Source organism: Pinus tabuliformis, chromosome 9 (genome assembly GCF_031772625.1).
Source record: "Pinus tabuliformis cultivar Carrire ecotype Pingquan chromosome 9, CPIR1, whole genome shotgun sequence".
NCBI classification, from domain to species: Eukaryota; Viridiplantae; Streptophyta; class Pinopsida; order Pinales; family Pinaceae; genus Pinus; species Pinus tabuliformis.
The window spans coordinates 1,266,981,076-1,267,007,641 of record NC_142307.1 but is presented as its reverse complement, the minus strand read 5'-3'; the positions used below and the strand labels follow the sequence as shown (position 1 = coordinate 1,267,007,641).

General features: G+C 40.8%; 1 protein-coding gene across 1 annotated transcript in view; it reads right to left on the bottom strand.

Annotated features, from left to right (window-relative positions):
* LOC149153155 (putative ABC transporter C family member 15) overlaps nt 1-26,248 on the bottom strand; it is a 37,353-nt gene extending 11,105 nt beyond the window's left edge. The window contains exons 1-2 of the mRNA XM_089440554.1: nt 25,912-26,248; nt 25,625-25,688 (exon numbers count right to left, since the gene is read on the bottom strand). Of these exons, the coding sequence (XP_089296680.1) occupies nt 25,625-25,688; nt 25,912-26,049 (202 nt within the window). The 5' untranslated portion in view covers nt 26,050-26,248. The remainder of the gene's footprint in view (nt 1-25,624; nt 25,689-25,911) is intronic.
* Between the last annotated feature and the right edge of the window lie 318 nt (nt 26,249-26,566).

Below are 26,566 nucleotides of genomic sequence, written 5' to 3'. Positions count from 1 at the left end.
TCATAAAATAATGGGAAAACACTAGTCTAGGTCACAAGCCAACCTAGTAGCCTTTGTTAAATAAAGTAAATCGCCACATGTGCAAGTTGAAATGCTAACGCCATGCTAGCGAATGTCTTCTTAGGGCTTGTGTTGAGGACCTTAAGTGCCTTGACTTGTGTAGAGGCCCTCTAAATTCACCTTCTAGGGGTTGGCCTTGTTTTTGCCCAAGATGTACACCTAAACGTGGGAAAAGTTTCCAACCCCACAAGGTGTAGTCTTGACTCTTTACAGCGCAACACTCATAGTAGGGGTTGTCACCTATTCCCTACTCACTTTGTTTAAGCTCTCTCCTAGGAAAGCTAAGGGGGCTAGTCCCTAAAGATGGAAAACTAAGGAAGAACTTGTTAGAACAAAAAGTCTAGGATATTAAGAGGAAAGGAAATCAATTCTCTTAGTAACTTGAGTTAAGATTAGATGGCAAGTTCAAGTTATTTTATTGGGCAATGTGAGACAAATATATTCGATTAGATCATTATGACACTTAAGATGAAATAATAAGAGACCCATGCCTTAATAACAATGGCCAAATGAATTAAATGACTTGCACAATAATGAGAGATATTTCTAGCTACAAGATAAGCAATGTTGCAAGGAGGAAATGTTGGTACAAGAAGCAGATCAAGATAACTAGAGATATGAGAAATAAATGATTTAAAGGACAATTGCAAGGAAAATAAACTTGTGCTTTCAAGTGGAGATGATATTCAAAATACAATAAACTTGAAGAGACAAGAACAATAATGTAAAGCTTGCAATTATAGATTAAGCTCACAATTCCAATTACCAATGATCAAATAATGAATGAATGCAAGATCTATCTAATGTGAAATGCAGGATCTTGGTTAATTTTAATTATATGCCTAATCTAAATGAAAGCCTTCTCCTTAATTGTTTTGAAGCAAGTCTTAAACAAGGTTGTAGAAAGAAGTCCTAGGGAAGGAGGCTAAGGCCTCATTAATGATACCTACCTAGGAGTTCTAACGACCCAAGTGCCTCCGTTCCTACAAGGGATTGCCCACAAGAGAACTGTGAGTCACCTGTTTTAACCGTTGAGTAAGGATCAAGCTTCTCAAATTGGTGTGAAGAAGGTGGTCCTAACTTTCTATCAACCAAGCTTATGCTTGGAGGTAAATTTTAGGAATGCAAAACTAAACTAAAATGATAATGAAAATGATGATGAGATTAGATAGTTTCAAAGAGATACAATAATGACAATATGCTTCAATGTAAGAGATATAAACCACTTATAACCAAGCTTATGAAATATCACTTTAAAACACAAGGTTACAAGATTCCAATGTTAAACAACTTAAGCAATTTAGGCTTACTCAATGAAACAATTACAACAATATCAAATGCCTTAGTTATAGTGTTAGTTAAGATGATTTTCACTTATATGATATTAAGATGGAAACAAGTGAAAATTTAATGATGCCAACACAAGTAACCAATGACAAATGAGATCGCTTACAATGATTTAATGAGAGAAACAACTCAAAGACTAGATCTAACTATGATATCAATGAAGTCCTATCTAATCAATGAGAGCAAATAGAAAAGGTTAGTATCTAAATCCAAAACAAGAGAAACTACCTAAGAAGATAGAGGCTCCTCCCAATACCTCGAGGAGATCACAAGAAGATGAGCACCTTAACAGCAACAACCACTCCTCAAGTTATCAAACACCAAAGAGGAAGGCACAAGGAAATGGATAGTGTACTAAAAAGGACCTCACGACCTTGATAAATCAGTCAACTAGAGCCCACGACCAAGCAAGAGAAAAGGGTTAGAAAATTTATTGAAATTTTTTATGAGTTTAATTATTTCAAGCCTTTAATCTTCAAGTATTAATGTGAAAAACCCTCCAACAAAGGTAATCTTCATATCAAAGGGTATATGACCCTCTTAAGACTCACGACTAGGAGGGATAAGGCCTATGAGGCTTGCAACCTACCTTTGAATAACGACATGCCATAATGAAATGTCAAAGGGCAAAGCCCTAGTCAGAAACCAACAATAAAATCCTTCCAACAGCGGAGCAATACCCCTGCACACAAGAAGTGTTAGTCTTGAAATAACTGAGGCGAGGATCAAACTTTGAAAAGCTTTGTGGCTAGGCTATATGAGGCCGTTATGCCTTGCGGCTAGCCCTCAAAGTAATGTCCAAGTGATCAAATCTGAAATATCTAGTTCCAAGCCAAAACAAGTGACAAAAACCCTTTCAAACGATGAGTACAAGCCTACAATACACCAAAAGTTAGTCCGCCAATCATATGCAACAAGAAGAGACCCTAAATAGGTTTGCGGCCAAGGGAATAAGCCTCAAAAGTCCTGCAACTAGGCCTAGAATAGCCAATGACCCTAGCAACTAGCCACAACAAGCCTTGCAATCAGACTTGAGTCCCAAAAATTTGATCTATAAGCCTGCAATGCCAAACCCAAGTCAAATTTTGATGGAAAAAATAGAGAAAATAATTTACAAAATTTTCAAGCTCAAACCCTTGCCAAAAATGAATTTTGATGTGAGAGCAAGGGCTCAAACCCTAGCGGATTCTTTAGACAAATTCCATTGGTGATGAGAAGCCACAAAAATGATGGATCAAAGTCTTTAGAGGCCTAGAGAGGCCTTAAAACCCTTGCAGCCCTGAAGTGGAGATAGACAACCCTAAAAAATGTAGGACATTAAGCCCAAACCCTAGCTGTCTAGGCTAGGTGAGGGCTAGAACCCTCAAAAAATCCAATTTGTTCCTCGATCCTTTGAATATCCACCTGTAAAATGAGTTCAAGAAGAAACCCTAGACATCCTCTTAAGATATGCAAGAAAATCAAGCTAAAAACCCCAATGGCTATGTACAAAATAATAAATATAGAGAAATATGTACAAGGGTTAGAGAAAATTATTTACAAAATTTACAATGATTATAGCTCTTATAAGAAGATCTATTCAGTTAATGCATGAATAAATTGGAATAGATGAGTTAAATAATTTTATAGGTGGGCAATAGCCAAGATCTCTGCAAAACAAATCATTAGATAAGCCCTGAAATTCAACAAAGTGGTCTCTTAAGTTTTCTTGTCTTGGGAGTTGGCTGGTCCAACTGAAGAATTCCCCTCACGCCCAAGATCTAAATACCATAAAGTCTCTACACACTTAAGATCGAGTTATTAGATCAATAGAGGCTAGACACACATAATAACCCTCAAAATCTAAAGATACCTGCTAGATCAATCAAGTTATAATGCAATTCTAAACCCAATAACTAATGCAAGTTACTTGTGTAAATAGTTAACCCAACCACTAGCTAATGAAATAATAACTTACAAAATGTTATTCAATAGAGCATTAAGAAATGATCCAGAAAACATTACCAGAAGAAGCAGAAGAGGATCACCACCATGAATAAACCCAAAAGACTTCTTTATTATTCCAGAAAAATAGTACAGACCAACAAAACTTGACTTAGATCTTAATTACAAATGTTTTCATGATCAAATAAGGAGCAAATAGCTTCCTTATATTGAAAAAATGAGAACCTGAGACCCCTCCAAGTGGAAAAACGGCTAGTTCCCTTGATCCATGGCTTGATCCTTGTCAAAATAATTCGATCCCTTGATTACTATTGGACAGATATCCAAAAAAATCAAATTCCTTGATGGGTATGTTGGATGGACCAATCTTTGACTTTTGGGTTGTTTTGGACCACTGGAGAATCTTCGAAAATAGAATTCTCAAAAGTCCCTCATTCAAAATAACCACCTTGGCCAAAATATTTGATTTGCTTGAGAAAATAATTCTTTTGGCCCAATGAATTTTTTGGGTGGGACTTTGTGCCTTGGAAATGAGTCCTTTCTTATTTTTGATTTTGAAAAGGGACCTTATTAATTTTTTGATAATTTTTCCACTTGTAAAGAATTTAATTTTCTCTCAATTTAATTTTTGACAGATTTTCCAGCTTAATTATTTTCACATTTTTCACTGGAAAATAAAATACATGACTCAAAAGGGGATTACACATTTTCATCCTCAAAGTGGGTCTAAAAAATATTTAGGTGATGATGTCTAATTATGACTAATCATCCACCTAAAATATTCCTAGACAACACTTTTTTACATCAAAATTACATAGACATCCCATCCAGAAGGGGAAATTTACAATTAAAACACAACCTCTAGACTCAACCAAATTTTGTGACACAATACAAATGATCTGTATGATAAATAAATAGACTTGATAACACTAGGACTCATCTAAGACCTTATCGTCGAGCCCCACTTTAGCTTTGGGGTGTGTGTGGGAAAAAACTCTACCGATTATTTGGGTTAGAAAATGCGAATAATTGGCGAGGTAAAAAACTCCCTAGAGTGAAACTCTTTGCTAAGAATCAAAGACTTACCTAGATGTTTTTACATGGCTTTATAGTCATACTAGAATCATTTTTACAATAAAGACCCACAAGGTTGCAGAAATTGGAGTACAATGACAAATTGGAAGTTGCATGATGATGATGATGACTTTGAAAAAATTTCATCTGCTGACATGTACTCTGCATCTTGGGGTAGTTGACACATGTGTGGTCAACAGGCCCTTAGATCTTTGTCATAATCATCCTATGGACCCCAGTTTTGGATTTGGGGCACAAAATCTGTCTCATGGGTTTCCCTGTGGTCAATATGCCTTACTTTGCTCCAATTTTGAGGGCATTGAAGATGGTGCTAGCCCTCTCATGTATCAAGGTATGAGACAAACCTCATATGGGCCCTAGATCAACTATCTAATCCTGTAGTATTGTTAAGCTAACTAGCAGCATGTTGGTCCGGGTGCATCTTCACATAAATGATATAGGGAAAAGTGCAGGAGATCTGTCGGTGTTGAAGGTGCCCATGGATACAAATGATGCTCTATAATTGTTCGAAGTCCCATGGCTCTCAACGCATCACCTATGGGTGTCAATATGACCCTTTGGAGGACCTGCACCCCAGTGAAGTTTGTTGAAGAATGTAACTAGGTTCGGTCTTCATAAAATGTATTTGAGTCACAATGAAATGTATTTACTATTTATCAGAAGAATGAAAAATAATTTTATTATTATTATACCTTATTAAAGCATGGGTTTCATGCTTGGGTCACCATGTTTTAGGTCAAAATCCCCATTGAGGACTTCTAGGATTTATACTGAGTCATTAAGTCATTAGAGTCATTGTACATTTAATGAGACCCTTCTTGAGCGTTTGAATCATGTAAAAAGAATTAATATTGAGTCAAATAAGCTATTTGTCACCTCCACACCAAGTTGGCCTCAAGGAGATCAAGTCGACCTCAAATTGGGTAATTCAACCTCACTAGAAGCCTATATGTTGGAGTAGTTCGAATTCATTTGGAGCACTCACTCTCTCTCACACAAGTTCAATATCCAGAAGAAAGAACTGGAAAAGTGTGAAGTAGGAAAAGAAGGCTAAAAGGAGTGTGAAGTTGGAGAAGAAGGAAGAAAAAGGAAAGATCAAAATTCTGGGCTATCTATCTCTCTCTTGGGTGGATTCCTCTAGGAGATCGAAGTCTCTTTTGTCAAGTCCAAGTTTCAACTGCTGCTGCTGCTGCCAATTGCTGGGTCGAAGTTGCTGCTGAGGGTTATTATTTGCAAGAAGGAAGAAGGGGCTGACTTGGTGTGGAGGAAGTATAGGTCAAGAGTCTTGGTTTATCTCAGGAAGTTATTAAGGAAGAGCTGTTGACTAGTTTTCCCCCTAGATAGGGGTTTTGCCCTGCCTGTCCACCTATATTTAGTGTTTGTGATCATTGTGCTATTGTTTTGGTAATTGCTTGATGAACTAAAAGATAAAAGAAGAACATAAAGATTAAGAAAGTCACAAGTAATTATCTATATAAAGAAAATCTTTCCGCCTTTTTGATTTTCTAACATGGTATCAGAGCTAAGGTAAAGAAGGAAAAAGGCAGTTTAAGGATCTACTGAAAGGAGTCTAAGAAACCTCGAAAGGATTGAGAAAGGGATCATATAACGAGAACTTATAAAGAAAGAAGTTTACTATCTTTAAGGACAATGTCTAACACAATAAAGGGAGAGAAAAAATTAGGAGCATCAAATTACAGGTCATGGAAGAAAAGAATTGATCTCATTCTTGAAAAGAACAAAGTCCTAGATTTGGTCAGAGGAAATGTAAAGGAACTTATTGAAGGATCTAGTGATGCAGATAAATTGAAGTTTAGAGAGTCAGAAATATTGGCTATGACACTAATGGTAGAAGGTATAAAGGACAATCTTGTCCCATACATTTCCAACATAGACCATGCTCAAGAAATGTATGAAGCCTTATCAAAATTGTTCACTATCAAGAACATCGGTCAAGTAGCAAGTCTTAAGAATGAACTAAGGACCACAAAAATGACAAAAGATGATATTGTGGCTTCCTTATTTGTAAGGATAAATAGAATTAGAGATGACTTTTAAGCCATAGATGAGATTGTACTGGAAAAAGAGCTAGTGATTACTGCATTATTGGGATTGCCACCTACTTGGAGTGCTTTTGCTTCAGGACTCAACAACTGGAAAGAAACTCCTTCATTCGAACAATTATGGAATGCCTGCAACCAAGAAGAGATGAGAATCTCATTAGTAACCAATAATGAAGAAGAGAAAGTTTCAAATGCATACTCTGCTTATCACAAGAAAGGAAACTTCAAGAAGTCAAAAGGGCCAAGAAGGAAGGTAGACATGTCCAAAATAGAATGCTACCAATGTCATAAAATGGGTCACTATAAAAGTGATTGTCTTGACAATCCAAAGAATAAGAAAAGGAATAGGGACCAAGCTAATGTTGCTGAAGAAGCATCTCCAAAGAAGAATAAAGCCGAAGAATCAGATATAAGGGACCTACACTACTAAGTCCTTTACTCTAAGCTTTAGTTGTTTCATTTTTTATTTCTAGTATTTGTAGGTTTAACATATTTTGGAAAAACATTTTTGAATTGTTTTTATAAGGTTATAGGTATCCCTCGAGTTTGGAGGGAGCCCTCACCAACTTCCAAAGATAAGTATCTTACTCCTTGCATTACCTTTTCATTTTTGGTTTTCTTTACTTATCTAGGTTTCTTTACATTAAATATTAATCACATTTCTATTCATATTTTTGTAAGGCTTGCTGAATACTCATGGATTATGGAAGAAGGCCTCACAAGACAAAGCATTGGAATTACAAGGTTTGTTAAGAAAAAAAGGTATATCTTAGACTACAAGTTTCGCTATCTTCATGACAAAGGTATATTTATTCTTGATAAACTATTCTACATTACTAACATTATTGTGCCTAGCTCTCTTGAATCATAAAGATTCTTGATCGGGTGATTCATCATTAGATAAATCGACCCTCCTCATATCTTTGATTATTCTTGTGGAACCCTAAAAAGGTTCTTTGTAAAACCCTAACTTAAGGGTATCTAGCCTACTTAGGGTTATAGATGAAGTTTAAAGAAAATGTTTTCATGTTTGGGGTTTTGGTATGGTTATAAAAACCCTAACTTGATAGGGTTGAATGGTGATGTCTAAAATCCCAAACCTTTGAAGTTTGATAAATTAGGGTTTGTTGTGTTATGTATTGAAACCCTAGATCGTTAGGGTTTGGTAGGGTGTATAAGCAAGACCCTTATTTTAGATAATGTCCTAGGAATGAAACCCTAGGTATATGTTTGTCCATCTAATCAAATATGTTAGATGTCTGAATGTGTTTGTGTCATTGGGTTTGACTAACATATGTTGTTATGATATGCTTGTGCATGATGATGAAATCCTAGATATATGTGTTCATTGTTGACCTAATTGTTGATGGTCATAAGTCCTAAGGTTTGGAACTAAGCCCTAGTCGAAGTTTGATACTCTAGGATGATAGTGTTTGTGAATTCTAAGGTTTTGTAACTAAACCTTAGTAGAAGTTCAATTTTCTAATATATGATGACATTGTGATAATCTGAGATTTATGAAAGATTGTTGAAATTTGAAATTGAGTTGTGATTGTTTTTTATTATTGAAGCTTAATAACTCATGTATGAAATCTAGGATCTTGCACTAAATCCTAGTAGAAATCTAACATATGAATTCAGAAAGTTGTTAGATGCATTGTTGAATTATACTTGTTTGAATTGTTTCTAGGGTTTGCTATATGTTATAAAAGAATTTGTCATATCGTTGAAAGAGATATTGCGGCCCTAGATATAATGAGATTAATATCTTGTCTAAGCTACTAATGTGATTTAGGGTTTGTAACCAAACTTGGGAAAAAAGGTGAAGTATGTGTCTCTCGATGATTATGAACCTAACTAATGTTAGGTATCTAGTGTCTAAAGTCTAACGCTTCCACTTTTATATGATTGTGATATGGTTAACTTCATACTTCTATGGATTTGGTTGTACTTGCTGTGAAAATTCCTGAATCTAACACAGCAGAAACCCCTACTGCAATTTCTGGTTTACTATCTCCTACATGTTCTTTACATTAACAAGTTATTTAATTGCATAAACATCGAAGTAAACACAAAGGAAGTATTCATAGATATACAAATCATGCACTGAAGTAAACATAAACAATAACACAAGGGACACCGTTATTTTTGGACAATCGTCCCCTGAAAAACCCAATGCGGGAAAACAGTGCAACAGATATGAGGGTTTTATTATTGAGAAAATTCTTGAATACAACTAGGGTGCCAGAATTGGCTCACCCAACAAAGAATGTCTTTGGCAGTAGTACCCCTATCCGGAGACAGATATTCCGGCAAATCAGCAACTGGATGATACAGTGACTCTGATTGTTCCTTGTGCTGGACAGTGAAAGCTGCTCCAGGCACTACTCTGGAACTACGTCACCCTCTCCCGACTGATCTACTCTCAGTACTCCCCACAAAATCTTCCCAGCGCTGCCTCTTAAGCCCTCTGCATCCTCTGCGTCAGCCTCTACAGCTTTTGCGTCAACCTCTATGGCCCTCTACGTCCTCTGCGCTGCCTCCTTCGTCCACTGCGTTAGCCCTTCTTGGGCCTACACTGTCTCTCCCGGTACTTCACTGCCTCTCTTCTATGTATTCTTCAGCCTTGGATGAAAATCCCTTGCTAAACTACCCCTCACTACAACTGATAACTAACTCGATTTCCTCAGCAAACCTCGCCCCATAAAATCGAATTCTTGATCTCTCTTGGTGTGTCTCTAATTGATCCTCAAGTCTTCTCTTATACTTTTCCTGTTGACGATTCAACGACCGAGATTAAGTCCCTAATCAACAGCTAAAATTAGAACTGGCTTGATCCTCATCACTTGGAACTTTCTCACCCATATTATATTAATACACATTAATATTTTTATTTTCCTAAGTTTAGACTTAGGATCCCATTAAAAATATTAATTATTTTAATAACTCCTCATTCGAATGGAATATCTCCAAACGATTTCTGGGTCTTGGAGACATCACGTGCCTTAGCCGCTTCACCAATTTTCAAGGCTAGATCACATCCGATGCTACCCAAAATCAACACTCCCTCTTAGCGAGGAATGTGCTCTAGCAATGCTTCACCATAGAAGCATCACACTGATCTTCCGCATCGGTCCTCTGTGCTGATGCTTGGCCTGTTGCCCCACATCCACTGCACTACTGCTTCTTGTACTGCTGCCCATGACACTGCCACTGCCATTGCTACATCTGTACTGCAGCTCCCTCTCAACATGCTGCATCATGTTGCCCATAGCATTGCCATTGCTAACTACTGCACTACAACTCAGTTACCGAGAAGTAAGTAACTGACTTCACCCAAATACTGACATCCTGGTTAGTCTGGAAGCCTCGTGATGCTGAAGCTACCTCTGTTGCTATCCTGTGCTCCCTCTGCTGCCACTGCGCTGCTGCAACCTCTTTTGTGCCTCTCGCACTACTGCAACCTCCACTGCGCTACTACAGACTTTTGCACTCTAGCACTGCCTTGTCGCTCCATCACACCTTGCTCCACCCAACACCTGTCATCATGCTATTGTCGTTAAGGGCTCCCATAGCTAGATGTGATCCAAGAGTTTGGGCACCTCAAGGATCCTGCCCCTCTTCTGTAGTCCTCTCGACTACAGCTCAATGTCTCCCCACCTCTTCTCTAGAGGCGCATGAGCACTCATGGCACAATCGTCATTAGTCTCGACATCCTTCTCCGCCTTTGCTGGAGTAGCCTTTGAGTCAGAAGCTTCTCCCTTGCCTTTCTTCCTGGGGCACTGAGAGGCATAATGTCTCAGCTCCCCACAGTTGAAGCACTTGACCTTTGAGATATCTTTCTTCTTCCTCTTCTGAACTCCCTGCTGTCCCGTAGATGCTAGTGATGCATCCTCCTCTTTCTTGATCCGAATTCCCGTACGCTACTCCCCGCCTTAGTCAACCTCCTGATCTCTTCTTATCAAAGAGCTGCCCACATCTCCTCCCAACTAGGGAGAGTCGCTCTGCCCAAAATGCTTTGGACAAACGTCTCCCAATCCTCGGAGACTGCATTTAGAGCAATCCTGACCATAAACTCTGGATCCGGTGTAGACCCCACGGAAGTAAGCTGGTCACGAATTCCTTGCAACTTGAGAAGGAATGGATCTATCTCCTCTCCTTTCTGCATCTAATATGACCTCAATCGATTCTCTAATAACATCTTCCGTTGTACGGAAGAGCCCTAGTATAAGGTGGTTAGTGTCTACCACATCTCCCTTGTTGTGTTCTTCTCAGCAATATGTGGTATGATATGATCCTTAACCCCGTCTAGAATCATGCATTTCGCCTTTGCCTCAGCCTCCTCATAATTCTCATTTGAATTAGGGTCAACTAGTACAACAACTATTTTCAAGGCATAGTCCTTGATGCAATGTTTATCCAGGATTGCTAGGATCCTGACCTTCCAGATGACAAAATTGGAAGCCCCGTCCAATCTGTCCTGATCCCTCAATCCATTCACTGCCATCTCTGCTCCTCTTCTCTAGACTCCCTCTGAGTCTTGATTTCCCTCTCGGAAATCCTCTGGCCAACTGTCGAATCACTCCTCTCCAATCCTCCTTTGCCGCTACAACTCGGATCTAGATTTCTTGGCTAGAAATCTGTCGAGGTAGTGCTTCCCTCTACCTTGGTTCAATCTCCTTAGACACTGTTTTGCACTCACAGAAACAACGTCCCACCAGCTCCACAAATCAAAATCTGCTCAGCTCCCTTAGCCCCGGCAACTAAAGAATCTGAGCCCTTCTAGCTCTGCGCAATCACAATGAGAGCTGGATCAACTCCTCCTGGCCACTGCGTCAATCCTTCCTGGCTGAGAAAGATGACTTGGCACTGCGTAGGTCTGATCTGTCCCCCCTCTGCCTCTGCACTGGCCTGGATAGCTGACGCAGCTACTGCGTGGGCTCCTCCTAGCTACTGTGTCACCTTCACCTGGGTTAAGAGTACTGACGCTGGCATCGCGTGAGCCTCTGCGTCACCTTCTCTGCATTGCGTCCCTCCTCCTTCTGCGTCTCTGGCTCTGGAACAGCGCTATCTCTCGGGACAGTTGCCTCTCTGCTGCAAATTCTCAGATTTTCTCGGCTGGTGTCTTCAGACGCCTCTGATTTGCAATCGCTCTGATACCATGTGAAAATTCTTGAATCTAACACATCAAAAATCTCAAATCCCTATTGCAATTTCTGGTTTACTATCTTCTACTTGTTCTTTACATTAACAAATATTTAATTGCATAAACATCGAAGTAAACATAAATGCAGCGTTCACAGATATACAAATCATGCATTGAAGTAAACAGAAACAATTATTTTTGGACAACCGTCCCCGGAAAAACCCAATGCGGGAAAACCGGTGCAACAGATATGAGGGTTTTATTATTAAGCAGATTCTTGAATACAAGTAGGGTGCCAGAATTGGCTCACCCAATAGAGCATGTGCTTGGTAGTAGTACCTCTATCCGGAGACAAATATTCCGGCAAATCAGCAACCGGATGATCAACCCCATAGTGACTCTCACTGTTCCTTGTGCTAGACAGCGAAAGTTGCTCCAAGCACTACTCTAGAACTGCGTCACTCTTTAGGAACTGCGTCATCCTCTCTCGACTGATCTGCTCTCAGTCTGCCCCACAGAATCTTCCCAGCGTTGCCTCTGAAGCCCTCTGCGTCCTCCGCGTCAGTCTCTACAGCTTCTACGTCAACCTCTATGGTCCTCTGCATCCTCTGTGCTGCCTCCTTTGACCTCTACGTTAACCCTTCTTGGGCCCGCGTTGTCTCTACCAACAATTCACTGCCTCTTTGCTATGTATTCTTCAGCGTTGGATGAAAATCCCTTGTTGAACTGCCCCTCGCTGCAACTGATCACTAACTCGATTTCCTCAGCAAACCTCACCTCAGCAAATCGAATTCTTCATCTCTCTTGGTGTGTCTCCAACTGAACCTCAAGCCTCCTCTTATACTTTCCTATTAACGATTCAACGACTGAGATTAAGTCCCTAATCAACGGCTAAGATTAGAAATGGCTTGATCCTCGTCACTTAGAACTTTCTCACCCCGGTGAAATTTCTCCAAACAATTTCTGGGTCTTGGAGATCTCATGTGCCTTAGCCTCTCCACCAATTTTCAAGGCTAGATCACATCCGATGCTACCCAAAATCAACACTTGCTATATAAGTTGTGTAGGTACATAATCTTTCAAGATAATGAAGATGTTTGTAAGTAAAAGTTGATAAGCATGACGAAGAAAGTTATATGAATGATGATGGTCACGATGACTCTGATAAGAAGGATGGAAGCCATGAAATATTCTACGATGTTATAGACAGAAGGGAGCCTGGATAAAAGAAATCCCTCTAGTTAAGAGGGAGGGCATATCATAGTCATGATGAATACCTTGAAAGAAGAAATTAGAGAATGCATTTTGAGGTGCTGCTGAAAGAAGGAAAACTGGTTTTGGTTGTTGCATGTGAAGTAGGAAAGGAAGCTAAATAATTAAATAAACCTTTGAAAAGTTTTTGTTTGGGAAACCTCGAAGTCCTACTGTGATGAACTATGAGGTAGCATCAAGATGTCTGAAGACCCCAAAGGTTTGTGTTTACTTATGTATTTGAAAGTTTGTCACTGATTGGGGTTGTGATCATTCAGGTAAATCTCTCTAAGTTTTGGAAGCATGCTTGATTTTATCGATTTGTTTGATTGGGAGAGATTGATTTATTAAGGCTTTGTGTGTGACACATTGCCTGGGAGGACATCAGGCCAACACTGTATGTTGATGTCTAGATCTCGAAGTAGGGACGGTGGCGTTGGTCATATAGCTTTGACCTCGGATACACACCTGGATCTTTGGGTTGATGGTTAGCAAGTAAGACTGATTGTACCTAGAGAGGCTAAAAGCTTTAGTCCATCTTAGTCCCACCCAGATAGATTGCCTTGGTCATAAATCTAGTCTGTGGCACCTTGAGTGCCTAAACTGTGGGAGGACCTTGGCTAGATTGCCCTAGTCAGGAATCTAGTCCATGGCATTGCGGTGCCTAAACTCTTCATAGTTCATATGTTTTGAGATCTTCCTTGTACTTGTTATTATGAATACCCCCCAACTTAAGAGGGAGTGTTGAAGAATGTAACTAGGTTCGGTCTTCATAAAATGTATTTGAGTCACAATGAAATGTATTTATCAAAAGAATGAAAAAGAATTTTATTATTTTTATGACTTATTAAAGCATGAGTTTCATGCTTGGGTCATCATGTTTTAAGTCAAAGTCCCCATTGAGGACTTCTAGGATTTATACTGAGTCATTAGAGTCATTGTACATTTAATGAGACTCTTCTTGGGCTTTTGAATCACGTAAAAAGAATTAATATTGAGTCAAATAAGCTATTTGTCACCTCCACACCAAGTCGACCTCAAACTAGGTAATTCGACCTCACCAAAAGCCTATATATTGGAGCAGTTTGAATTCATTTGGAGCACTCACTCTCTCTCACACACGTTCGATATCTAGAAGAAAGAGCTGTAAAAGTGCGAAGTAGGAAAAGAAGGCTAAAAGGAGTGTGAAGTTGGAGAAGAAGGAAGAAAAAGGTAAGACCAAAATTTTGGGCTATCTATCTCTCTCTTGTGTGGATTCCTCTAGGAGATCGAAGTCTCTTTTGTCAAGTTGAAGTTTCTGTTGCTACTGCTGCTAATTGTTGGGTCGAAGTTGTTGCTACTAGGTCGAAGTTGTTGTTGAAGGGTTATCATCTGCAAGAAGGAAGAAAGGGCTAACTTGGTGTGGAGGAAGTCTAGGTCAAGAGTCTTGGTTTATCTTAGGAAGTTATTAAAGAAGAGTTGTTGACTGGGTTTTTCCCTAGATAGTGGTTTTGCCCTGGCTATCCGCCTATATCTGGTGTCTGTGATCTTTGCGCTATTGTTTTGGTAATTGCTTGATGAACTAAAAGATAAAAGAAGAACATAAAGATAAAGAAAGTCAGAAGTAATTATCTATATAAAGAAAATCTTTCTGTCTTTCTGATTTTCTAACAAAGTTGCCAGGACCTATAGATGGAACCACCTGTCAATTACACACAATATCCAGTGCTGCAACTTTCACCATTAGGTACATTTAATCATTATTGCATCTAAGTGAACCAAGCTTGAAAGAAATGGGCAAATTAACACTTCATATAAGGCTTCTCTTCCAAAATTGGGGCCTTAGTCATGTAATGGTGTTACCTCCCTAGGTAGGAGTGGTTAATAGACTATCCTATTAGGTGTTCTCAACCCCCAAGGGGAAGTGACATGTCCTTGGTCCACCCTTCAATTGATAGGTGCCATGTGAATAATGATGGAACGGAGGGGAAAAGACTTCATGGCCAAGTGCCATGGTCAAAGGGACCGACTATGATGGAGTACCTCATCCTAGGTGTATAGATGTGAGGAGGGAGAAATTGTGGATGCATGAGTTACCTCAGCCTTTGTTTTTCCACCCCTCTAAATGCCTTTTACTTTTTCTTGATTCTTCTTTGTATTACTGCTCGTAGCTCAAGGAATGAGAGCTTGCTTTGTATGATGTATAACAGTTATTACCCCCTTAGGGATGGGGCAGTTCATCGCCCATTAGGGGTTGGGACATGTAAGGGTTCCTTGTCTTCTATGAGATAGGGCAACATTGGCCTAGGAACTAGGTGATGGCCATATGAGTAAGGTAGAGCTCATGCTTAGCTTTTTCCAACATGTTAATTTGAATGCCCTAACCATCTTCTGCATTTTGATTTTGTTTTGTTTTTCTTGTGGCCATCACATGCTCTCTCTATTTCTCATAGTTGCATCAACCTTCTAGGGTACATTTCTAGGTCCTACTTAGGTATGAGGATGTGTGGGTGCCAAATCCCAATGAACTAGTGATTAGTTGAACCCGAAGAATGGAGGTGGAATAGGGGCTTGTAATGTAAGATGGAATGTGGTAAGTATGGAATAGGGAGAGATGGGGCTACGCTATCTCAATCATGGCTTCCCAAGTAGTTCCCCTCCTATACTCGTTTTTCCATTAGGGGAGGTCCCATTGGACTATGATAGAAAATTAACCCCCCATTTAAGGTGAGGGAACAATATCACAACCAAGACCCTTCTTTCTTCCAAGTTACCTTATAATCCATGTCAAAATTCCCAAATACAAACAAGCATAAGCACCTGATTGCAAAATGAATAAAGTACCTTTTGATCAGAAGCCCACCTTCCAACATGTGCTCTTGGCAAATGGGTGACGAAACATATGACTGACACAAGTGGCGGAGATGTGAACGACACGTCCTCATCGACTACTAGTGGCTCTCAAGGGTTGTTGGATGGAAGATATGAATAGGAGAAAAGTATCTCCTAGTGGTCACCCACTTTTGGTGGTAACAGGCCCAAAGGTATAGTTGGTTCCTAGTTGGTATAGTTGTTTGAGATGACAGTCTTGCAAATGAATGGAGAAGCATGGACAATTTGGGTTTAGATATGGAAGCAAGTTGCTAAAGTGAATAGCCATTGGTTGGTTATTGTGGTAGCTAAAGATACAATGGAGTTGCATTGTTCTCGCTGAAGAAACCAAGTGATGATGGAAAAGTTAATTTTGACACGAAATGGTGAGATTGCAGTAGGAATGACAAAGATGTTCTAGAAACAACAAAGAGGTTTTAGAGTTAAGCTCAAAGGACGCTAGTTATAGTTCTTGTGGTAGTAGTGAAGATTTGATTATGATGGATAAACAAGCTAAATGTAATGTACCTTCCTAAATTATTTTGGAACAGAATTAATTTCTACATTTTGGGGCCAATTTTGGAGGACACTGGGCCCATTTGATTTTTATTAGATGACTTAGGAGTTAGAAGTAAGTTATTTTGGGTTTTTGTTAGTAGCATGTGGGGGTCACCCACACAAGGAAATACACACTCCCTAAGCCTATGGTTCGAAATGCATGAGAGGGAAAATCGTAGGCTTGGTGAGGGACCCATGAAGGAGGGAAAATGGAAGGCAAAGGCTCCACAAAATCTATAAAAGGGAGGAAACACTCTTCATTTGGACATCTTTTGGCATATCGAATTTCTTCTCAATTGCTTGAGCTACTTAGCCGGGTCTCTTGTTGTTTAGAAAAAGTTTTCCGAGCGGATAACTCACCCTTTCATCTAGGGACTTCGAGTGCCACCCTAGAGAGGTTCATCCATAATTTTCCGGAGGTGATTTTTAGTGTGGTTTCCAGCGTTTGTATTCAGGGTTTTCCTGGTGGTGCGTATTTCTGGAGGACGTAGTGGGGAAATCGAGTTGTGGTCTTTTGCATTCTTCATAGGAGATATCGTCAGGAGAAATTCTTGGGAAGAAGCCTTTGTGATTTTCTGTTCATTTGAGTGAGTTTTTGGGCTAAAGGAGTTAGCCTTCTTCAATGAGGATTTCGCAGTTCTTGGGCCAGCGCAGAAGGAAGAGACTGGGCACACGTGGGAGGTGGAGACTCAGCCATTGGAGTTGTTCCTTGTCGGGAGAGATAAGGGAAGTATTAGTGGAGATGATTGCTACCTTTCCAGAGTGTTGGAGGAGGATTTTGCTGGTGTATTGACACACAATGTGCTTTAGCAGTTTTGGAGGGTGTAGGGCCTTTTGCGGGTTGATTTTGGAAGGTCAAAACCAACCCAAACCATTTCTTGGTTTTTGTGGGTTTTGCTTGAGGAGCCTAGAAATAATTTTACAGAATTTTCTGAGCACCGGAGGTGGGGTTTTCAGCCATATCTTTGCAGCACACAATGCAAAATTGTTGGGGACTGCGCAGTGCAGCAGTTGGATAGTTGCTTGTAGCTTCGGATTGTCATGCTTCACTTGGGATTTTTTCTGCTTGGCTTTGAGGCAAGCCCAGGTGCATTTCATCCATATTTTGTATTCTGGAACCAATTTATAATAAAATGGCTCAATTGCTTCCACATTTCTGATTGTTATGGGTGTATTCTAATTGTTTTGAAATTTCTGTGGTGAAAAATTGTTATTTGCTCGCATATCATTGTTTTTCCTATTTTGGAACATTACAGTGGTATTAGAGCTCAGATATTGGCTTAGCCGTGGGGAAATTTCCTATGAGTGAGGAGGACAGACAAAATATTACCTACAGGAGGCAAAGGTACCGAAGCAGGGAGAGGGAGCTAGAGATCACTCCAGATACTGAGGATTGTGGGAAGGCAGTGATAGTAGAAGACATGGGGGAGCCCAAGAGCAGAGAAGAGGTGGCCTTTGACAATCTCTTGAAGGCCCTGAGTGATTTGGCAAAGGGGTAGAAGGAGATGTTAGATGAGATCAAAATGCAGAACCGGGAACGAAGCACTCACCGAGATTTTCTATTTGGAGAGACTTCAGGAGCTTCTCAACAGTTTGATCACCCTTCACCTACTGCGCAGCCACCATCCTCTAGTGGGCCAACTAGAGCCACGCTACCTTCTTTCCTACCTTTGGCACCAGGTGAACCGGGAGGAGTTGATGATCAATCACATATGGGGGAGCATTTCAGGGAGTGGAAGTCCATGGGAGCAAACTTCAAAGAAGCACTATCTTTCAAATATTTTTGCCAACTCAAGCAGAATGAGAAGGGAAGGAGCTATGGAGGCCATGGCACGTAGAACTATGAGTTGCAGTGCACCATTGGGAAGATGTACTTCCCCACTTACAATGGCACTACCAAGTGCACAACTCGTGCTTGGGTGGAGAAGCTGGACACCTATTTCCAGCTTAACAAGATGATGGAGGTAGAGGTCATTAAAACGGTCACTTTGCATTTGGAGGGGGAGGCATACAACTAGTGGTTTCATGGCTTTCACACGAAGAGTAGTGGAGCGTTTTGATCGGAGGAATCTAGATGCTCACTTTAGTGAGTTGATCCAGCTCAAGAAGACAGGACATCCAGAGGATTATATTTTGGAGTTCCTGAGGGTCTCGGTCATGGTACCAGATTTGTCGAATGCGTGGCGAGTATACACATTTGTAGAGGGGATGACAGAGCCACTGTGTGGACTGGTGAAGTCATGCAGGCCCTCTACTCTACTAGAGGTTGTGATTTGTACAAGAGACTTGCAGGGGGCCATCCCCAAGATCTAGGCACCCTTTCCACCATGCACTCCCTACCCTTGGAAGGGGAGTGACACTAGAGTACCTCTAGTGCGGAGAATAGCCCAAGGGTGAGGGCAGCTGGACGATGAGACCAGGAGAGACCTCAGGAGGAGGAAGTTGTGTTTTACATGTTGGGAGCCATGGGCATCGGGCCATCAGTGCACAGCGGGAAAGGCCCATTATATTGAGGTCTTCTCGGACAACGATTAGGAGGATGAGGTGGTGTTGGAGTTTGGTGGGGGAGACAGCGAGAGTCCGACAGAGAGGGCACCACCACATGGGGAAGCACCTTTTTCACCATCCAAGTGAGTCCTAGCCTCCTTTTGCGGGGTTCCCAATTTTGTGACCACGAGGATCAGAGGCACAGTGCAAGGGCAATGTGTCTCAGTCTTAGTAGACAGTGAAGCCACCCACAATTTTATTGATGCTCAGATGGTCCAGAGGAGAGGCATCACCACTATAGAGTTTGAGGGGTTTTTAGTTCTGGTACCAGGAGACAGAACTATGCAGTGCACTCGATATGTCCCCACTTTGACAGTGACCATGGGGAACTATTCGATGACAGACCATTTCTTCGTGGTGGATGTACCAGACACCAATGTGGTGATGGGTGTCCAATGGTTGTATTCCCTTGGTCGAGTTACCACCGACTGGAGGAAACTAGAGATGGAGTTTACCGGGCCGGATGGTAAACTAGTAGTTCTTCGAGGCATGCATTCATATCCTCCACAGATAGTTTCAGCCCACAGGATGGAGGCCGATTTGAGGCATGGGGACATAGCATGGGCAGTAGAGCTGAGGATTTCAGAGGCTGGGGAACAGACCAAGCCACCACATCCAGACATATAGGCTATACTAGATAGATATCTGGTAGTTTTTGGAGATATACCACTAGGACAGCCACCTGGCATGGGGTTTGAGCACATTATAGAGTTGGAGCCTGGTGTGCACACAGTCATTACTACACCCTATAGGCATCCCAAAGCCTTTAAGGATGAGATTGAGAGGGCCATCAGGGAGCTATTGGCATTGGGCCACATCAGATCGAGTTCCAATCCATTTGCTTCTTCAGTCGTGCTTGTGAAGAAGGATGGAACTCTATGCATGTGCATTGACTACAGGGCCCTCAACAAGAAGACATTGAAGAACCAGTATCCCATTCCGCGTATTGATGAGTTGATGGATGAGCTGAGAGGAGCCAAGTACTTCTCTAAGATAGATTTGTAGTCCTGTATCGTTAGATTCGGGTGACGTATCAGGATATCCTGAAGACGGCTTTCAAATGTCATTATGGACATTTCGAGTTCTTGGTCATGCCCTTTGGGTTGACCAATGCACCTGCCACCTTTTAGTCATGCAAGAACCATGTGTTTAGAGGTCAATTGAGGAGATTTGTGTTGGTATTCTTTGATGATATCTTGATCTATAGCAGGACGTGGGAGGAGCACTTGCAACACCTAGAGGCGGTGTTACGTATCTTGGAGGAGTAGCAGTTCTATGCCAAGATGTCCAAGTGTGAGTTTGGGCTGACAAAGATGCTCTACTTGGGACACATCATTAGTGCAGATGGGGTCAAGATGCATGAGGAGAAGATCAAGGCCATTCAGGATTGGCCAGTACCTAGATATGTGACAGCACTGAGAGGGTTCTTGGGCATCTGCACTTATTACCGGAAGTTCGTTAAGGGCTTCTCACAGTTGGCAGCACCCCTCACTGATCTGACAAAGAAGGGGGCTTTTGCATGGACAGATGGAGCTCAGACAACATTTGATCGCCTCAAGGAGGTGATGAGTTGTTGCCCGTATTAGCACTTCCAAACTTCACGCAACCCTTCACATTGGAGTGCAATGCATCGGGTGAGGGGATCAGGGCAGTTTTGTCCCAAGGTGGGCACCCCATTGCTTTCGAGAGCCGGAAGCTCCTACCTCATGAGAGGTCGTATTCCATATATGACAAGGAGATGTTGGCCATAATGCATGCATTGGCCAAGTTTCGACAGTACTTGGTGGGTAACCGGTTTCGGGTGAAGACAGATCACAACAGTCTTCGCCACTTCATGGGGCAACAGGGCCTCAACGATAGACAACAGAGATGGGTCAACAAGGTGCAGGCCTATGATTTTGATATTGAGTATGTGCGGGGGAAGCACAATGTGGTAGCCGATGCACTATCTAGGAGACCAGTAGGACTTTCACTCATGAGCATTTGCCATGACTGGAAGGCACAACTATTAGTGGAGTACTCCAAGGATCGCCGGGCATGCGAGATCTTGAAGGGCAGTTATACAGATGAGCGCTACTGAGTGATGGAAGAGGTTATATATTACAAGGGGCGCATATTTTGGTTCTGGGTCACAGTTGAGAGAGCGTATCCTTCGTGTAGCTCATGATTCCCCTTTGTCTGGGCACCAGGGATTCAGGAAGACCTACATGGCAGTGAGAGAGCGCTTCACTTGGAAGGGCCTCAAGGGGGACATATTGAGATATGTGCAGGAGTGTGAGGCTTGTCAGAGGAACAAGGGGGAGTTGACCCATCCAATAGGATTGTTGCAGCCTCTCCCCATTCCTGAAGGGAAATGGTAAAGTATCTCTATGGATTTCATCATGGGGCTTCCCTCGGTGCAGGGAAAGGATTGCATTTATGTGGTGGTCGACCGACTAACCAATTACGCACATTTCTTTGCCATTCTGACACGGTATTCGGCTTCTCAGGGAGCAGATCTATTCTTTAGGGAGGTCTTCCGCCTACACAGACTCCCCAAGACTATATTTAGTGACTGAGATAGTTGATTTATGGGGGGGATTCTGGTAGGAGTTTTCAGGCTAGTGGAACAAAGCTCACCCTGAGCACCAGCTACCATCCACAGGCTGATGGCCAAACAGAGAGGATAAACAAATGGCTAAAGGGTTATCTTAAGAGCTATGTGACAGGGCAACAAAGGGCATGGATTCGATGGCTGCAGTTGGGAGAGTACTGCTACAACACCACACATCAAATGTCAATTGGTATGACTCCTTTCCATGCTCTATATGGTTATGATGCTTTATCTTTTGCTGACATCGTTTTTGGAGACAGCCGGGCCCCAAAGGTCAAAGATTGGATCCTAGAGAGCCAAGACATCATCAAGGCTCTTAAGGATAATTTGAAAACACCTCAGAATCGATAGAATATATATGCTGACAAACACCGGGTTGAGAGGCATTTTAAGGAGGGGGACATGGTGTACCTTCGATTGCAACCATACTGACGGTCCACTTGAAATAGAAGGGGGCTAAGAAGCTGCAACCATGATTTTATGGGCCCTACAGGGTGTTCAAGAGGGTTGGAGAGGTGGCTTATGAGTTGGAGCTACCACCAGGGAGCAAGATCCATAATATTTTTCAAGTTTCATGCCTCAAAAGGGTGTTGGGGCAACAGGTTACAGCAGCTGTGGAGTTGCCACCGCTTGATGATGAGGGGCATCTGATTTTGGAACTGGAAGCCATCCTGGAGACTAGGGAAAGGAAGCTTAGACAATCAGAGAATATTTGGTGCGTTGGAAGAGCTTGCCGAATGAGGATGCTACTTGGGAGGGTGAGCACATACTTGAGCAGCCAACATTGAAGTTGCTTGGGGACAAGCAACATTTGGGAGGGGAAGACTCTAATGTCCCTTCCTAAATTATTTTGGAACATAATTAATTTCTACATTTGGGACCAATTTTGGAGGAGACGGGGCCCATTCGATTTTTATTAGAAGACTTAGGAGTTAGAAGTAAGTTATTTTGGGTTTTTGTTAGTAGCATGTGGGGGTCACCCACACAAGGAAATACACACTCCCTAAGCCTATGGTTCAAAATGCACGAGAGAGAAAATTGTAGGCTTGGTGAGGGACCCATGAAGGAGGGAAAAAAGAAGGCAAAGGCTCCACGAAATCTATAAAAGGGAGGCAACACTCTTCATTTGGACATCTTTTGGCATATCGAATTTCTTCTCAGATGCTCAAGCTGTGTAGTCGAGTCACTTGTTGTTTAGCATGAGTTTTCCGAGTAGATAACTCACCCTTTCGTCGGGGGACTTCGAGTGCTACCCTAGAGAGGTTCATCTATAATCTTCTGGAGGTGATTTTCAGTGTGGTTTCCAGCATCTGTATTTAGAGTTTTCCCAGTGGCGTGTATCTCTGGAGGACTCAATCGGGAAATCGAGTTGTGGTCTTTTTCATTCTTCAAAGGAGCTATCGTCAAGAGAAATTCCGGGAAGAAGCCTTGGTGATTTGATGTTCATTTGAGTGAGTTTTGGGATGAAGTTAGCCTTCTTCAGTGAGGATTTCGCAGTCCCTGGGCCAGTGCAAAAGGAAGAGACTAGGCACACGTGGGAGGTGAAGACTTAGCCATTGGAGTTGTTCCTTGCTGGGAGAGATAAGGGAATTATTAGAGGAGATGATTGCTACCTTTCTGGAGTGTTGGAGGAGGATTTTGCTGGTGTATTGACAGACAGTGTGCTTCAACAGTTCTGGAGCGCGTAGGGCCTTTTGGGGGTCGATTTTGGAGGTCAAACCCAGTCCAAACCATTTTTGGGTTTTTGTGGGTTTTGCTTGAGGAGTCTAGAAATAATTTTGCAGAATTTTCTAAGCACCAGAAGTGGGGTTTTCAGCCATATCTTTGCAGCAGACGGTGCAAAATTGCTAGGGACTGTGCAGTGCAACAGTTGGATAGTTTCTTGTAGCTTCGGATTGTCATTGCTTCCCCTGGGCTTTTGTCCGCTTGCCTTTGAGGCAAGCCTAGGTGCATTCCTTCCATATTTTTATTCTAGCACTAATTTATAATAAAATGGCTCAACTGCTTCCATATTTTTTATTGTTATGGGAGTATTCTAATTGTTTTAAATTTTTTGTGGTGAAAAATTGTTATTTACTTGCATATCACTGTTTTTCCTATTTTGGAACATTACACTAAAGTTTATGTATTGTGTTCAATAAAATCAAGCGACCATATGGAAACGTGAATCACACCTTGTATTTTTAACAAATCTAAGATGGTATATATTGGTTCTTGAAAATTTTAACTTTGTATCTTATCTAGAATTGGTACTTGGGAGAAGTATTCTATGGTACCTAGGTGATATTATGAAAGCTTGCAACTGGGGCCTAGTGCCTCGATGAGATGGAGTCATGTGTCCTTGATGATTAGGATGTCTTGTTTGGTATGACCTTTGTGATCAAGTTTTTAACACTTTGAGGAGTGGGCCATGTGTTGGTTGGATACTCTATGATTGGATTGTTTTGGTTGTAGACTTTGGGAGGTGTGTTAGGCCTAGAAACAAAAAATGTTATATACATTTAGGGGAAGTTCATCGAAAGGTTTGATCGAATCATGTACTTGAAGGCCATCCTATTAGATCGATTATTGCAGTGATTAGGTACCCAGGTATTATGGTACATGGTTGTTCCTTTATATGGACTTCGACAGTTTGCTAATGTCTACATGAATGGGGTATGAGATGCAAGTCCTAGGTTGGACCAAATAGACTTTGCTGATCAGAGGTGTCTTCAACTCTTGGTGGAGTATTTGATGCATCGGATTGGTGATGTAGGCTTGACCTAACAGAGACAAGTACTCGTTAAAGGGGAGTGTTGGGATGAGTAACTCCTACTTGTCTTATGTGTGATACTTGGTCACACTAAAAGTTGTAGTTGTTATTAATAATTATTATTGATCATTGTAGAGTTTTATCTCTATGTGAATAGTTTTATTCTAAGTTTTTATTAAGTTGTTAGAACGGGTTGAATAAGAGAGATTCTCTCCAACTAATTGGCTTTTATTTTGGTGTCTGGTTGAAATATTCTCTCAACAGTTTGTTAGAGTGCTCAGATAGTGTCTATCTTAAGGCAAGATTGATGTATTTATGTGTACTATTACATTGGTTACAGAGATCACTCAACATAGTTTTTGGTGTGTATGAAAACAATGCTCTCCTATTTCTCTATGAAAGTAATTTATGCAGAAACATGCAAGTTTCTATAAAGATTTGTAACTTAGTAGATGTCCAGGCAGTCTGGAGATATTTTCAGGGCACAATTCACTCGTCAGGCCTCTTCCAGGAGGACAAGAAAAGATGTATTTTTTAATTTCTAAAAAATACTAAAAGCAGAGGTGATTAATCAAGCTGTATTTTAGTCACCATTTTCAGAACAAAATATTTGCCCCATTGGCACAGAAAATATTTTCAGAAGAAACATTTTTCAGTTTACACCATCAGTAGTTTTTATCCACGAAAATAAAAGGTGCCAAAAAGAAGTGAAGACTGATGATGAAGCCAGTTTAGACTACCTTTTCTGAATAGCTGCAAATGTCTTGAGATAAAATGTTACTGGAAAGGATTGCCGGGTGAAGTTACTAGCTAGAGGAGCCAACCAGAGTCTACCTTCGAAAAACAAGTGGAAGCAATTACACTGTACCTTTGAAAAAAAAAAGTGGGTGATGACAATGCAATTTATTAGTGAAGTCAGGTGGAGTCTACCTTCAAAATGAGGGTTATGATAGTCAATAGAGTACCAATAAGGTAAGACACAATAGATATTGATATTGTAAATATATTGATTATATAAAATTCATACATTGGGAATCTTTCAATTGACGTGGTAAAATATCAGAAATGTTATTTTCTGTGAAGAGGGTGTTAAGATAATATCACTCAATAATATAACTACCTTGGGAGTATTATAAATATGTGACGTGAGACATCATGTGAGTCTCTGATAGATTGCATTGCTCCAGCATTCATTTATATCAAATATGTTATTGGTCGAATATTCATTTATTTAAATGAAATATCATGTTATCTAGGTGCAATGATATGCATTGTCTGTTATCAGGCCACTTGATACATTGAAACTATCTGTTGAGACTCGAGATTCAAGAGTAATTGCTAGAGTGTATAGTATAGGTTGGTTATATATCCTGATTTTAATAAAAACATTGTTAAGCATGTAAAATAATGCAAGATACCTGTTGAATTTAGTTTTCCTTCCTTTGCCCGTATTATGTCCCCCAGCTGACATTTATCTAAAGCCTGAGAAAGAATTGGCAAACAAACAACAAGCCAGTTAAACAATTTTCAGTAACTGCCGTCTTTTTTTACAAAACATACCCAATGCTTCATCGTATCTTTTTACCTAGTACTGCTGGGAAGACACTCACATAAGCTTACAAAACGTTAGTTATCATAAATACTTATAAATGACTGCAAAGATTCATGTCATATGAGTTCTGGGGCTTGGGCTTATAGTGCTTACCTGCCAGATATCGACATCTGAGTATTCTTCAAGTGGATCTAGATTAACTCGCATTGTTCCTTCAAACATTGCCGGCTCTTGAGGGATGATGCTCAATTTGGATCTAAGGTCATGTAGACCTATTGTGCAGATATCCATGCCATCGATAATAACCTTTCCTTCTGTTGGTTCTATAAGCCTAAAGAGAACTTGAATGAGAGTAGATTTGCCACTTCCTGTGCGCCCAACAACTCCAACCTTTTGACTTCCAGGGAATGTTAATGTGAGATCTCTCAAGACAAATGGTAAGTGTTTGGCATAGCGGACCTGGGAGCCCCAGAACAGTGTTAAGTTTCAAGTTTCAACTTCAATTACATAGGGCTAGATACAAGAACATGTATGGCTTCTTACCTAGTCTTATATGCATGCAGTGGTTTCTTGAAATTGTTAACTTTAAATAGACCTTGTGTAGAATCAAGAAATCTATTTTTCCTTGGTCCTTGTGAAACTTTCCAGGATCTGTACTGATAGATAGTTTTTAACATCTATATCTATATATTATTATTTTTATCTATTCATTCTTTTTGCATTTATGCATTGTACTTTCAACCAAAAATAGGATGCCAAGAATGTTATGGCTAGTTTGCTAGTCATGGGAAAAAACAGCTTATGTTGC